Raw genomic sequence first — 16,552 nt, 5'->3', positions numbered from 1 at the left:
GGCAGTGCTGGAGAAAGGGATTAGAACCTTAAATGAGGTTTAATTTTTTTTAAATCAAGGCATCAAGATGGTCATGAGAAAGGCTTTCTTTATATTGGGCGGCTCAGTTATTAAAAGATGCTTAGCTTGGGAGGAAGTTTTGAAAAGGAGGTTTGTGGAGAGGTTTGGCGAGCTTAGAATGTTTTTTAAAATTATTATTTGTAAACTAAAACACACAGGGACAGTCAAAGAAAAACACAATAGAACATCAAACTTAAATTATGTTAACTTCCTTCAAAGGCCATTTGCCATGTTATCTTCTGGAAGTCAGATAGAGACTTCTCATAATTTGAGAGAGAAATGAGAAAAGGCTAAAAATAAATGAGAATTATTCACATTGGTAAAAAGAAGGTCAATGTTTGTTTTAACAAAGAATGAGAATTTGCCAGGCAGAGGGTGGGGACAGATTGTTCTCACAGTTCACTGAACTAAAAGACGGAATGGATCTAATTGAACTATTTAGGTAGAACTATTTAAAATTTATGCAAGGGAAAACATTTCCCTGGAGATTGAGTAATAAGGTAAAAGGAAAAGCCAGACTTCTGAAATACTCTGGGCTTCTAACCCCTGGATTAGAGAGAAATTCAAGTAGAAATGAAAGTAAATTCTAGCAGAAAGCAAAGCAAATTTTAAAAATAGCACTCATAAATAAGGACTCTATTTTTTTAGGTGACTAATGCAGAATGACTGCAAGACAAATCACTGCTGGGATGTTAGGAGATGAGAAGGGCTGAGGATTGTGGGCTTTTGACCCAGTGAGTCAGGGGATCACACCCTGAGACTGGCCTAGGTCTCTTCCTGTTTTCTGAAGATGCTCAAGCAAACCAGGTTAACTCTTCCAGGGCTCCAAACCCAAATCTCTTTCTTACAGATGGGGAAATGAAACCAAGGTTACCAAGAAAGTCTTTCAAAAAGCAATGATATTCCAGGCATGGTAGCTCATACCTGTAATCCCAGCACTTTGGGAGGCCAAGGCAGGCTGATCACTTGAGTTCAGGAGTTTGAGACCAGCCTGGCCAACATGGTGAAACCCCGTCTCTACTAAAAATACAAAAATTAGCTGGGCATGGTGGTACATATCTATAGTCCCAGCTACTCAGGAGGCTGAGGCAAGAGAATCGCTTGAACCCGGAAGGCGGAGGTTGCAGAGAGCCAAGATTGCGCCTCTGCACTCCAGCTGGGGCAACAGAGCAAGACTCCATCTCAAAAAACAAACAAACAAAAGCAATGATTAGGTGCAGCCTCAGAGCTGCTCCCAGGGCTACACGGCTGAAGGGGACACAGGGAGTAACCAAAGGCAGGATGAGGAAATTGAAGCAATGGCAGCCATTGATGGCGAGGAATGGTGTGTCATTGATGACTGTGCAAAAATATTTTGTATTAGAATTAGCAACAATATAGATGACCCCAAAGGGACACTTTGCTTGCAAGTGATGCTACCAAATGAGAACCCAGGTACAGCTCCACCTGTCTATCAGTTAAATGCTCATTGGCTTAAAGGGCAAGAACTTGTCCATTTATTGAATAGCCTTGAGAAAATATATATGTGGCCACCCCATTTGGTTCAGTGAGAGTACCTGCTTTGTGTCCCTGGGATCCAGGCTAAGTTTCTTTTCCTCCCAAAATATTTAATGAGAAAATGACAGAATATTGGTGAAAGTATTCTTTGCCTGTGAGAGGAGAAAATAAGAGATGTTCCAATACAAAAACCTCAGATGACAGAACCAGGCCCAGATGTAAAGAAAGAAACTGAAGAGGAAGATGTTGAATGTGAAGATGATCTCATTTTTGCATGTCAGCCAGAAAGTTCGGTGAAAGCACTGGATTTTGATATCAGTGAAAATCAAAGAGAAATAGAATGATCTCCAATTGATCATGGCATTTCTGTTACAACCAAATAAGTACTTTTCGGGCAGACTTTGATCCAGTAGTTTGTCCCAAACAGGTGAAAATGGTTCTTTCCAACTTGTATGAGAATAAGAAAATAGCTAGTACCACCCACAGCATCTGTGCCTACAGAGTATGTTGTGAGAATAAACAGACCTTCTTACAGGATTGTGAGGATGATGGGGAAAGAGCAGCTGGTGGGCATCTTCTTCATCTCATGGAGATTTTAAATGTGAGGAATATCATGGTGGTGGTATCACGCTGGTATGGAGGGATTCTGTAGGACCAGATCACTTTAAACATAACTGTGCCAGAAACATACTAGTGGAGAAGAACAACACACATTCACCTGAAAATCATCTAAGGCTTTGGAAAAAAAACAAAAAATGTTCATCACTGAGTAATGGATTAAGTGAAAATCCAGGAGTATCCACTTGCAGTTATGGGCTGAGGTGACAATTCTTGCGACATATTTGTTAGCGTAAATATTATGCCTCAATTTCTGTTGCAAATTGGTGATTGTGAAATTTCCAAAAGGATTTTCTCGTCTCTGCTTCTTTGTTTAATTCTCATTAAATATGGAGCAATAAATATGGAGTGTCAGTAGTCTTATTCCACACCAGGAAAAAAAAAAAAAAGCAATGATTAAAATTCAAACCTCTCTGACCCTAATCCCTGCCTGTATCACTGAACTATGATCTAAAGGAGAAAAGCAATTTTAAAGCATGTGTTATACCTTGGCAGTTAATAATCAGCCAGAGATAAACTTTTACTAATGAATGTATTCACATTTTATTTTTCAGTCAACCAGTTTTCACAGTAAGTTTAGAAATCATATGGAGAGCAGCCAGGCACGGTGGCTCATGCCTATAATCCCAGCACTTTGGGAGGCCGAGGCAGGCTGATCACGAGGTCAGGAGATCGAGACCATCCTGGCTAACACAGTGAAACCCCGCCTCTACTAAAAAAATAGAAAAAATTAGCCAGGCGTGTTGGTGGGCACCTTTGGTCCCAGCTACTCCAGAGGCTGAGGCAGGAGAATGGCGTGAACCTGGGAGGCGGAGCTTGCAGGGAGTTGAGATCCAGTTACTGCACTCCAGCCTGGGTGACAGAGAGAGACTCTGTCTCAAAAAACAAAAAAAAACAAAAAAAAAGAGAAATCTTATGGAGAGCTTCTGATTTGGGGTTTCAAAGAGAGAATTAAAAACTGGGACTACAGAGATAGGAGTCTGCAATTAAAGTCATGAATGTGTTAGCATCTAAAATACTAGAAGTGCTATAGTAAGATTGTTGATTGTAGTGTGCTCTTTGCTGAGGCAGCTGAATGATCACCAGGTTGATTTCCATCTGTGAATGTCTTGAGCTCCAGCTATAAGCAGTCCACTGTGCCAGACAGTAGGACTTTAAGGATTAATGCAATGTTGTGTGGCCAGGAGAAGCCATTTTGAGCAGGGCTATATATCATGTTTTACTTTTGTTGTCTTCCTTTTATTTTTGTTCCATGTAATGTTTTGACGACAGTTTTCTGTATTTTCTGCTTTTCCTTCTTTTTCATTCTTTCCTTTAGACCTGATTTCCAGTAACCTTCTTATCTTTTAATCAAGCTTGTTATATAGACCTTTTTTTTGAGACAGTCTCACTCTGTCATCCAGGCTGGAGTGCAGTGGCCAGATCTCGGTTCACTGCAACCTCCGCCTCCCAGGTTCAAGCAATCTCATGCTTCAGCCTTCTCAGTAGCTGAGAGTATAGGCGCCCGCCGTCATGCCCAGCTAATTTTTGTATTTTTAGTAGAGACGGGGTTTCACCATGTTGGCCAGGCTGGTCTCGAACTCCTGACCTCAAATGATCCGCCCACCTCGGCCTCCCCAAGTGCTGGGATTACAGGCACGAGCCACCACTCCTGGCCTAAACTGAGTATTACTATTTTAAAAATGAGAAATTTCAGAGTAATACAGATGTGTACCTTGATAATTACTTTTCATAATTTGTAAACTTTCATTCATCTTCTCAAAATGTGAAGTTTTCCTCCTGTGTCTCTGGCGTTGTCCCCCCAGACAGCATTTCAAAAAACTTCCATTTTGTAAGTTGAATCTGTATTTTAGTTTTTTTTCACCCAGAGATGAGGAGCACAGAGCTGTGACTGAGACGCTGAGGACTGTTGGGTCTTGTTTTCCAGGTGGTTGGCAACACGACATCTGGAAGCTATAGCTACAGCATCCAGAGGAGTCTGGCTTTCGCATATGTCCCTGTAGAACTAAGTGAAGTGGGACAGCAAGTGGAAGTTGAACTATTAGGCAAAAATTACCCAGCAGTCATCATACAAGAACCTTTGGTATTGACCGAACCAACCAGAAACCGGCTTCAGAAAAAAGGTGGAAAGGATAAAACTTGAAAAAAGACCTTTAGCAGTCAACTGAATTAGAGTTGCTAATGACTGTCCTTGAAATTATTATAATTGGCTCCCAGGGGAATAGAGGAAACCAGGAATTCATTTCAAAATCATCAAAGTCTAGATTTAGAATCTTAATGAAACCTTTCTGTTAAGTGTTTTCTAAGCAAGACAGAATAATAGATAAATGATTTACATTGTTCTTTTAAATGAAGAAATTTTAAATGAATGTTTTTTTATTACCCCACATTACCCAATCGGCAAAACATTTAGGTGTTTGCTAATATACACAATCATTCCTATAACCGAATTAAAGGACATTTTATAATTTTAGTAACAAATGCATTTGGTTCTTGGTAGCTGAAAACAAATTAATAAATTATCTTTTACATAAAAACATGTACAATATTGTTATGGATTTACTTCATTGAGAAATCTTTCCTTAGATGAATAAATGAAAGTTTTAATTTTTCATGATATATCTGTGATGAAAATAGTAAAATTTAATATTGACATATAGCCAACATTTTAATTCAATTCTGTGAAAAATTTATCATTTTCTTAATGACTTCCCTGAAAGGAGCTTTATAGGACATTATTATTGTCCTTTCAAAGGTTGTTTTAGAAGAGAAATTGCAAGAAAGAACAGAGTCTTCCAAAGGAAGAGGTACTTGTAAACTTTCAGAAATGAAGCTGACACATAAATAGATTGTGCCAGTATAAACACAGTTTGAATACTGAACACCTCTCTTTGGGAAAGAATTAATGCAAGTTGACATCACATGGTGCTGTTCTGAATATCATTTCACAAAGCATTTGACAAAGCAGGTCAAACAAAAGCTTAAGAGCTGACAGGTTGTCCTTAGCGCTATGTACAGCAAGAAAAAAAATCAATTTAGAAATAATTCTTTGATATACTTTTTGAAATTATTTGCGTGTAGTTGATGGAATAAATCAATTTTTTTTGTAAAGGGTGATTTCTCATTTATAATTAATTTATACATACATTTGTTACACATTTATAGAAGTTTTCTTAAGTATTCAAAAAACTGAATGTGAAGCATGATAAGATTCTGTCATTTGAATAAACTTTAAAATGATTTCTTAATGTGTAAGTTTTGAAAAGGTGCCAATTTTACATTTTAAATGTTTTTTAACAGTAGTTACGTATTAGAACTCTTCACATGTTCATTTCTCTTTGGCATATCCTCTTAGATGAGAAAGAAGGAAATCCCTTTGGTAACAAACTAATTTCCTAATTATTGGGAATATTATCTAGGTTCTTTAATCCAGTTCATGTTAGTGCTGGGAATTTGGGATATCTGCTTTTTTGACTGGGAATTGGAATATCTGCTTCTCATTCTCTGCCTTTCTATAACCCCATGACTTTAGGATAGTTACATACCATCTCTGGGTTCCTCCTCTGTGAAACAGGTCAAGACTCTTTTTTGGATACTATATTATCAAGAAGCAATAATGAATGTATAACATTAAATTCATATCATACAGTTAATATAGCACTAAAACTAATGAATAAAACAATAGACCATTCAGATGAATGTTAAAGTTTTAAAGAAATCCTACCCACAATATAAAAGAAGTCTACTCTGATTTCCTTAAGAAGTTGCCCTCATTCTCTCTTTTGTTGTATGTTAGGTGCTATTAGGTTTTGTAGGTTACCCCAGCACCCCCACTCATACCCAGCCAGTCATCCTGGCCTCAGCACCGGGGTTGGCATCAGCCAATTCATGGGCTGACAAGGACCTTCAACACAACTTGGCCATGGAGAATTGAGATGAGTTAACCAGATTTCTTCCATGGGAATTTGGATTGTGAACTATCAGAGGAAAAACTGGTTAGTACTAAAAGCTGAAGCTGAAAAGATGGATAGAAATAGAAGCCATAAAGCCAAGGGGGCAATGAGAGCTCCCGATAAGGAGGGAGACATTGAGAGAGAATGAAAGACCAATTCCCAAAGCTCTCAGCTCCTGATGGTTTGCTGGCCAGTTCTTGGGTGAGAACCTTGACTTAAAAGGGTCCAACTAAAACCACTAGCTTCTGAAAAGTGGAACATACACAGAGAGAGGCTTCAAAGGAATGGGTCCAGGGTTAGCGTCAGCCATGAACAGCAAACAGCCAGCATACTTGAAAACACTCTGGTGATGTGCAGAAGTCCGTATCTACAGCTCAGAAAAACATTCTCAAGAATGTGATGATGAATGATAGGCACTTTCTTCCCTTGAGTGAAGAAAGCTTTTTGGAACTGCAAAAACAGTTTCTAGTCAACACATTATCAAAACATTAATGTGTGGTGTTATGTTGCTAATGTTCACATCCTAACTAATCTGTGTCTTTCTTCTTTTCTACTGATAAGGAAGGATAACAGAAAAAAACACTTTAAAGTATACCATGTGGGACATTAAATAGCAGACAGACAAGATTCTGGAATTTTACTGAGAAGATTTTGTGCATATTTTACTTGAACAAAAGGAAAGGTTGATATTATCAGGAATCACAGCAGTTGTGAAAGGAAGAAAATTTTGGCTATGCGAACAGCATTTTTTAGCCAAAGTCCCAGGAAAGCAGAGCACCAAATATCAAATTAATTATATCCTTCTTCAGATGAATCTTCATATAAAAAATATAAATTATCATCGTATTTTTATTTATCCCCCTGCCACTAATGAATTAGAATAGCAGTAGTGTATTTAGTTTGTTTTCTGTTGCTATAACAAAATGCCTGGGTCTGGATAATTTATAAAGGAAAGAGGTTTATTTAGCTCATGGTTCTGGAGGCTGGGAAGTTCAAGACCTGGTGGTTGCATCTGATGAGGGCCTTGTGCTGCTTCATAGCATGGCAGAAAAGCAGAAGAGGTGAGAGGGCATACTTGTGAGAGAGAAAAGGGCGCTGAAATCCTGCAATAGCTAACCCATTCCTGAGAGAAAGGTAATAATGAGAAAGGCCATGACCCAGATACCTCTCACTAGGCCCCACCTCCCAACACTGCCACATTGAGGAATGAAGCCTTCAACAAATGAAGTTGTGGGGAAAAATTCAAACCATAACATGTATGGAAATCTGCATTATGAATGATAAAAGGGTAATACATTATTTAATTGTATTTTCTCCAGGAAAAGATTTCGGAAATATTAGCATGCCATTAAGCACAGAGGTGGTGGGGTGGGTGATACAAAAGCTACTGGGCTAAAAAATCACAAGACCTACTTTTCCCAGGTCTGCCACCAACCAAGCACAGTCTACATAACATCTACTTATGCCTCTCCTGTATTTTAAGTTCTATGAGTAATTGCTTTTCTTAGTATTCATTAGTCTACACGTTTGTGGAGTGCTTACTATAGGCCAGGCACTGAAAGAGCAGTGATGAACAAGACAGACATGGCCCTGCCTTCATGAAGTTTATAGACCAGAGGGATCAAGCATTTAACTAAAAAAAACAGGGAGGTGTTTAATGACAAATCATGATGTCATGAAGGCCAAGGGGAGAGAACATTTTGAGAAGGAGGGGATGGCTAACAGTGTCAGAAGATAAAAAGATGTCAAATAAGACTAAAGGCTGAAAAGCATCCCTCAGGTGAAGCAGAGTGGTCATGGGTGCTACTGGCATGAACAATTTCAGGATACCAGTGAAGGCAAAAACCGGACTGTATTGAAAAATGAATAAGAGGTAAGGGTAAGAGACAGGGAACATGTGATCTTACCATCCAGGAGCAGTTTGCTAATAAGACAGGTTATAAAGGGCATCAGAAAGCATTTAGCTGCAAGTAAAAAAAAATCCTATTAACAGTCATTTAAGCAATTATTTATTTTATGAATTCATGTAACAAGAAGTCTGGTGGTAGGCTTGATGACATCATTAAGTATTTCAGTTCTCTTTTATTTACCCTACCAAGTCCTCCCCTCCCCCAATTTTAATCTCATATATACATGTATATGATTAAACTGGCTTTAAATTAGCACATTTTAGTTCCCTATGCTTTAGCAAACATTGTATTCTACAAGTAAGTTAATTTGGAGAACTCCCAGCTACACCAATAGGCTTCCAACACTCATAGACTCAGCTACATGCATTCATTTTGAGAGTTCTTAACTGCTAGAATCATTCAGACTTACCTCCTTTGCCTAACTTTTAGAAATTAACAGTATATTAATGGAGATTATTCCATATCATCCTTTTTTTGTCATAAAATATGACTATTTTAATTTTTTTTAATACAAGTGCTCACATTGGTTTTAGATACTTATGCATGGTCGGAAGGAATTGGCTTAGAGCTGATGCTTAAGAAACGGATATACAATGGGCTGGGCATGGTAGCTCACACCTGTAATCCCAGCACTTTGGGAGGCTGAGGCAGATGGATTGCTTGAGCTCAGGAGTCTGAGACCAGCCTGGACAACATAGTGAAACCCCTGTCTCTATTAAAAAAAATTAAAAAAAGAAATGGGTATTCAATGTAAAATGTCCCATACAGAAGAAACAGATGCAATTCAGTAGTATATTTTGAGTACTGTGCCAGCTCTAAGGCTCAGGCTGTATGAAAGGTAAAGAAAGGAAAAAAGCAGTAAGATAAAAGGCCAACATCCTGTTTCTTGATCTGACTGGTGGTTACATGGTGGTTACTTTGTGATGATTCCTTGACCTATGTACACTTTCGTGCAATTGTGTTATGCACAAAAAAGTGCTATGCCAGAATATTTTTATAAGAATGGCGCTATTTTGCACTGTCTTCTCTCTCTAGTTGGTTTTAAGGAAGTAGGAGGTGGTAAGCAATGGGTGGGATGAAGAGGTCAAGGGAGTTTCAGTTTGAATTGGCCATAGTGGTTCTTATCCAGGCTATCAATTTCATAAATTTGGAGAATCTCAGAACTAAAATAAATATTTTTCTTTTTTTCTCTGACCCTTTTCCTCCCAATGCTCACACATATACTAACTCAAGAACAAAACCAACAATAAATTGAAGATGCTTCTTACACACAATTTTTTCTTTTTCCCTTTTTTTTTTTTTTTGAGATGGAGTCTTGCTCTGTCACCCAGGCTGGAGTGCAGTGGCGTGATCTTGCCTCACTGCAACCTCCACCTCCCAGGTTCAAGCAATTCTCCTGCCTCAGCCTCCCAAGTAGCTGGGATTACAGGTGCATGCCGCCATGCCCGGCTAATTTTTGTTTTTTTAGTATGGACGGGGTTTTACTATGTTGGCCAGGCTGGTCTCAAACTTCTGACCTCAGGTGATCCACCTGCCTTGGCTTCACAAAGTGCTGGGATTACAGGTGTGAGCCAGCACACCTGGCCAGAGAATTACCTTTCCATATGCTTGGAATCTTGATGGTTCTTAATGCATTGACAGTAGTTAACACTAATGAATAACTTATATTCGTTAGCTAAAAGAAGGATAAAAGGACCTGAAAAACACCTCTATAAGTTTGGTTTATGATCTTAAAGGCCTTTAAGAAGACTCTCTGCTCCTCACTTAGATAAGGTAGTAATAAATCCATTCCTATCTGTTTCTAAAACTAAATAGATCATAAAAATATTTAATAGCTGGCATCTAAATTAGCAAAGTTTAGTCTTCTTTCTGATGTTCAAGTCTATCTCCTTCTGGACAGTTCAGGGTAGTAATGAAGCAATGAGTAACACTAACCACAATTTGCCACATGTAGTTAGTGAACTTCAAGTTTTCTCTCTGAAGAAAGATCTCTTACCACGCTTATCTCTCCAGCAAGGAAGCTCTTGTTACTCTACCCCAACAGTTAATCATTTAGAGATAAAATATTTAAAATTGCTTAGTCTTTGCATGTCATATTTGTCATATTCAAAGACATTGCAACAAAAACAATTAGGAGATGCACCGAGATGCAGGAATCATGACTTCTGAATGTAGCTTATAACCAGTCAGCACAAGACAAGAACCTTGCAAACTACAGAAATCAAGAGGCACGGCCTTAGCATCTATATGATTCTCTTAGTGCATGGCCTGCAGCCTTTACAAAGGTGTTCACTGGGGAAGACTTATTCTTGGTCCTCTGTTCTCAATTATAATGAATTTTACTTTTTGTTGAAATGTAAACTATGTTATTACCTTATTATTATTATTTGAAATAGATGATATATGCACAGAGTTTAACATTTAGAAGATACAAAAGGGTATATGGTGAAAAGTTATTCTCTTTCCCATGCCTGTCCCCGTTAACCAGTCTATCCAGAGACAACCAATGTTATTATTTCTTCCGCACATTCTTGAAATACTCTGTAAACATGCATGCACCTCTCTCTATATATATCTATATATATGCATATATATATACACATCTATGTTTAAGCAAACGAGAGCATACCAACCATAGTGTCCTTTGCCTAACTTTTAGAAATTAACAGTATATTGGAGATTATCCATATCATCCTTTTTAATGATTGCTTATATTCCATAATTAATTTAACCAGACCCTATTATTGGCTTTTTTTTTATTACAAATAAGGCTAAAATGAATATCTTGTTGTATATTTCTCACGTTGAGTATCTCTATAGGATAAATTCCTAGAACTGGGATTGCTGAATGAAAGTGTATGTGCATTTTGATAGATATCCAAAGTTGTTCCCCTTAGAGGTTATGCCAAATTTCATTTCTTTGATGAATGTATAAGAGGGCTTGTTTCTTTACACTCTCCCCAAAGCATTGAGTTATCACTGGTATATTATTGATGTTTCTATTTGAATTTCTCTTTTTGAGTGAGATTGAGCATCTGTTCATATATTTAATGGCCATTGTATTTCCTCTTCTGTAAACAATTATGTTCCTATACTTTACCCATTTAAAAATCGGTTTGTTGGTCTTTTTCTTACTGACTTTGGAGTTATAAGAGATTTTCACTATAGGTTAAATAGGTTTTGTGAGGGTTAGAATGCAACCAGGTGATTATGTATACTATTTCTATGTAAAAAATATGTTCAGAATTCCAGGCACGCCAGATGCCAAACAATGAGCTTTTATCTCACTTCTGAATTGGGAGCTGCTTTTATTTCTGTCCTAATTTTTGCACCTTCTAATTGACTGGAATAGTTTTTACTGATATGACTATGTACTGGGAAAACCCTAAAAGAAACTAGTGATTAAACCAACTCAAACAATAAAAGAGTTCAGTAATTGGTAGGATGCAAATTGTTAGATATAGTAGCCTTCATGTCCACAAATAATAGCCAGTTAAAAGTTATAGTGGTAGAGAAAGCCCCATTTCAATAGCACAAGAGAAGATAAAAATATTTAGAAATAAGTTTAAGAAAAGTGCAAAACTGATAGGAGGAAAACACTTCTAAAAGGTGCAAAAATAGACCTTAAATGGAAAGGCACTCCTTATTCTTAGATATAACAACTGAATATTATAAAGACTCTGGGGCCAAGTGTGGTGGCTCATGCCTGTGATCCCAGTACTTTGGGAGGCCAGAGCAGGAAGATCACTTGTGCTCAGGACTTCAAGACCAGCCTGGGCAACATAGTGAGACCCCATCTCTACAGAAAAGTTTTAAAAATTAGCTGAGTGTGGTGGCTCATACCTGTAGTCCCCAGCTCCTTGGAGGCTGAGGCAAAATGATCACTTGAGCCCAGGAGGTCGAGGCTACAGTGAGCCATGATTGTACCACTGTGCTCCAGACTGGGCAACAGAGGCAGACACTGTCAAAAAAAAAAAAAAAAAAAAGAGAGAAAGAAAAAGAAAAGGAAGAAAACACGCAGGAACAGCCAGGAAAACACTGAAAGTGAAAAGCTATGAAGAGTCATTAGCCCTACCATACATGAAAACATACTGTAAAGCCTCTAAATCTGAGACAGTCTGGTGCTATGAGTAAACAGACAGGCAAGTAGAATCTAACTAACTGAAAACCTAGAAATAGAGCCAAGTATATGTGGAAATTTAGCATATGATAAATGTGGCATCTCATATCATTGGGAAAAAAAATGGAATTCCCTGTGAATGGTGCTGAGACAACTGGCCAGCCATTTGGAAAAAGAAAAGGAGATCCATATTCCACATTGTACACAAAATAAATGCCCATGGATCAGGGATCTAAATGTAAAAATGCAACTATACAATTACTAGTAGAAAAAAATAGGTAAATTTTACTTTAACTTTGGTATAAGGATAGTTTAACTGTGACTCAGAATCCAGATGTAATCATAGAAAATGTTGATAAATTTGTCTAACATTAAAAAATAACTTTTCCATGTTAAAAACACCAATTTGACAACTGACAAACTGGAAGAAAATATTTGTGATAAATACCACAATTAAAGGGGTAACCTGTGTAATATATAAAGAATTCTTAAAATTGAATGGGAAAAGACCAAAAACCAATTGAAAATAACACAGACAATTCACAAAAGTGACATTAAAAGGGCCCTTCATCACATGAAAAAATGTTCAATTTTATTATAAGAGAAAAGCAAAACCAAAATACTATACTGATATATCATTTCTCAGATTAGAAAAAAAAGTATAATACGTTTTTTAAAAAGACTTGGTTTTTTTTAGAGCAGTTTTAGATTCACAGCAAAACTGAGAAGAAGGTACAGAGATTTCCCATATAACCCTTGTCCCCACACATGCTTACATCTCCCATTATCAACATCCCCACCAGAGTGGTACATCTGTACAGCTGATGAACCTAGATTGACACAACATAATCATGTAAAGTTCAATTTTGTTTTGGGTTTATTTTTGGTGTTGTACATTCTATGGGTTTGGATGAATGTATAATGACATGTATCCACCATTGTAGAATCACAAAGAGTAGTGTCACTGGTCTAAAACAGGGGTCCCCAACCCCCAGGCCGTAGATGGTACTGTCCGTGGCCCATTAGGAATTGGGCCGCACAGCAGGAGGTGAGCAGTGGGCGAGCGAGCAGAGCTTCATCTATACTTAACAGCTGCTCCCTATCACTTGCATTACTGCCTGAGCTCCACCTCCTGCCAGGTCAGCAGAGGCATTAGATTCTCCTAGGAGCACAAACCCTATCATGAACTGCGCGTATGAGGGATCTAGGCTGTGTGCTCCTTATGAGAATCTGATGCTTGACGATCTGTCACTGTCTCCCATCACCCTCAGATGGGACTATCTAGTTGCAGGAAAACAAACTCAGAGCTCCCACTGATTCTACATTATGGTGAGTTGTATAATTATTTCATTATATATTATAATGTAATAATAATAGAAATAAAGTGCACAATAAATGTAATGTGCTTGAATCATCCTGAAACCATCCCCACACCCCTGCTGCCCAGTCGGTGGAAAAACTGCTTTCCACAAAACCAGTTCCTGGTGCCAGAAAGGTTGGTGACTGCTGCCCTAAAAAAATCCCCCATGCTACATCTACTTATCCCCACTTCCCAAACCCAGCAACCACTGATCTTTTTTACTGTCTCCATAGTTTTGCCTTTTTCAAAATGTCATAGCTGGAATTATATAGTATGTAGCTATTTCAGATTGGCTTCTTTCACTTCATAATATGCATTCAAAGTTCCACCATGTCTTTTCATGGCTTGATAGCTCCTATCTTTTTACTGCTGAATACTATTGTCTGGATGTACCACCGTTTATCCTTTCACCTACCGAAGGATATCTTCATTGCTTCCAAGTTTTTGAAACTATGAATAAAGCGACTATAAACATGTGTGCAGGTTCTTGTGTGGATATAAGTTTTCACCTCCTTCAGATAGATACCAAGGAGTGTGACTGCTGGATTGTAGGATAAGAATAGGTCTAGTTTTGTAAGAAATTGCCAAACTGTTTTCAGTATACTACTCAGTTGCTAGTGATGAAAACTGGTACAACCCATACACATATAGAAATGAGGGGAAATAGAATTAGAGGTACTCATTATAAACTCATGGTTTTATACATATGTTTAGATATAGTATGTGGGTGTGGTGTATGTATAAACACTTATATATGTATGTGTGAGTGTGTGTGTGTGTATATATATAGTTCCTGTCTTTGTCTTGAGAGAGATCCTAGAAGTGATGACAGCCCAGTAGCAATGAGCACATCTAAAACACAGAGATTGGTTTCTAAATGTCATCCCTAAAAAGAATAAGGGTTCTGGCCAGGCGCAGTGGCTCACACCTGTAATCCCAGCACTTTGGGAGGCCGATGGGGGTGGATCACCTGAGATCAGGAGTTCGAGGGCATCCTTGCCAACATGGTGAAACCCTGTCTCTACTAAAAATACAAAAATTACAGGCAAGGTGGCATGTGCCTGTAGTCCCAGCTACTCAGGAGGCTGAGGCAGGAGAATCTCTTGAACCCTGGAGGCCGAGATTGTAGTGAGCTGAGGTCGCGCCACTCCACTCCAGCCTGGGCGACGGGTGAGACTCCGTCTAAAAAAAAAAGAATCAGGGTTCCTTGGAGAAATGTCTGATTCCAGGATTGGGAGAGGAAAAGTGCAAGTTGAGGCTAGAAAATCTCATTGTATCAAAATGTGTGGACATGCTCAAAGATTCAAGAGGACATGCCAAAAGGATATAAGCCAGATTGTAGGGGCTCCCACTGGCCAAAACAGAGAAAATTTGAGCATTGAAATAACTATAGCAAAGGATTATAGCATATTGATTAAAACAAGAATTCACAAGTTCATAGTGAAATAAATAAATGAGAAGGGAAAGTTCTTCCTTACAGTAGAAAGGCAACTCATAAATATAGAGGAAATGAAGGAATTAGAAAATCAGCATTTGGTAGCCATCCTAATTATAACTAATTGAAGCAAGAAGCAAGATACTAAAACTGGTAAGCAAAATAATGTGTGTGAGGCATAATAGGATATTACATATTCTCAAATTATCTCTCCATAAAATATTTAATTACAAGAAGAAAATATTAACCTTACAATGAAGAAATGTTTACCCTAACAAAGTTATCCCATAAGAAAGCAATTCAGCATCATGTGCCTCTTAATAGGAAGCACCGAGAAACATACCACATCACTTTTTGTGGTATTCCTGCACAAATCCATAACCTCTATCTAATCGTGAAGAAACATCAAACTCCAACTGAGATATTTTACAAAATAACTAGCTTGTACTGCACATTGTGTTCAATACATAGATGGAAAATAGAATTAACTCTTCTATTTGCACATTTCCAGAGCACTATTAACATATGCTTTTATTTAAAAAACATAGGACGTAAAAATCTGTGCAAGTTTAGCTAGTTTCAGGAGAAGCTGGTTAAAGGAGGAATTGTTCCTGCAGATTAGCACCCATCAATTATTTCTTCTTGATTTTTATCAAGGAGAATAGGAAGGAAGAATTATGGGGGAGAAAGACACAAAACCACAGCGGAAATTCTCAGTCCTTCAAGATCTTCTACAGGGTGTTTAAATGAAAAGTTCAACCCTTGACATAATAAGTCAAACAGTTCCTCAAAGTTATCCTTTGAATTTAACTAATGCTAAAATTTTCCCTTTTTTCTGCTAAATTTCATTGATTCCACTAGAGATTAAAGTGCATATAACATAAACCAATCTACTTCACGCAAAGAAAAAAAGTGTAAGTATGTAAGAGGCAAATATTTCATGTGTTAAAGGATTCTTGGGGAAAAAAAGGTAAAATCATGACCCTCATACAAATATAAAAGTGAATACATGATTTTATTTAACTCATTAATAAGGAAATTGGTAAGGTGTTAAAACCAATTCAAAGGACAGTCCAAAGAACAGATCAGGAATACTAAAATAAATGTGCAAGCGAAGGTGAAACTGTTTTCCTCGGTAGTAGTGGTGGAGGGGAAGGATTGCTACTCCGCTGGATAAAGTTCATTTGTGTATATATAAATAAGAATTATTTTCCATTGTTATTTATCTATAACTTATAAAGTTGTAAATAACTTCCACGGAATCAGAGTCAACCTGGAAGGGTATGTTCTCTAGGCAATGCAAAAATTTTCCCCTATACCTGTTAACAGCTATAATATCTCCAGACAGAGAGTAGACAGAAAGTCTGGATGGCAACGGGAATCTACTGGTCATACAGCTAACTTCCCAATTCAATAAGCACGTGACTAAAGGATTTTTTCCTTCCACTCACAGATATTTCAGGCTAACTAGATACTGTGTGCTTCTTAGGGTCACTGCTTAGTTGGGGAGCCAGCTGTGAGTGGGGTCATATCCGGACAAGAGAATGAGCTATTTATTCAATGACCACACAACACTCCAAATCCTCCCAGGGCAACTTG

The 16,552-nt window shown here is 37.9% G+C and overlaps 1 protein-coding gene and 1 pseudogene across 3 annotated transcripts in view; both read left to right on the top strand.

Annotated features, from left to right (window-relative positions):
• The window catches only part of DMGDH (dimethylglycine dehydrogenase), a 122,604-nt gene extending 117,174 nt beyond the window's left edge, over positions 1–5,430 (top strand). For all 3 annotated transcript variants that reach the window (XM_063665429.1, XM_054488254.2, XM_063665428.1), the window contains one exon: positions 4,103–5,430. In XM_063665429.1, coding sequence (XP_063521499.1) covers positions 4,103–4,318 — 216 coding nt within the window. In that variant the 3' untranslated portion in view covers positions 4,319–5,430. The remainder of the gene's footprint in view (positions 1–4,102) is intronic.
• LOC129036720 (protein IMPACT-like) lies at positions 336–3,525 on the top strand (annotated as a pseudogene).
• Positions 5,431–16,552: the final 11,122 nt, after the last annotated feature.

The sequence above is a fragment of the Pongo pygmaeus genome, chromosome 4, assembly GCF_028885625.2.
Source record: "Pongo pygmaeus isolate AG05252 chromosome 4, NHGRI_mPonPyg2-v2.0_pri, whole genome shotgun sequence".
Lineage (NCBI taxonomy): Eukaryota > Metazoa > Chordata > Mammalia > Primates > Hominidae > Pongo > Pongo pygmaeus.
The sequence above is the reverse complement of the archived record's forward strand: the minus strand, read 5'-3'. Positions and strand labels throughout refer to the sequence as shown.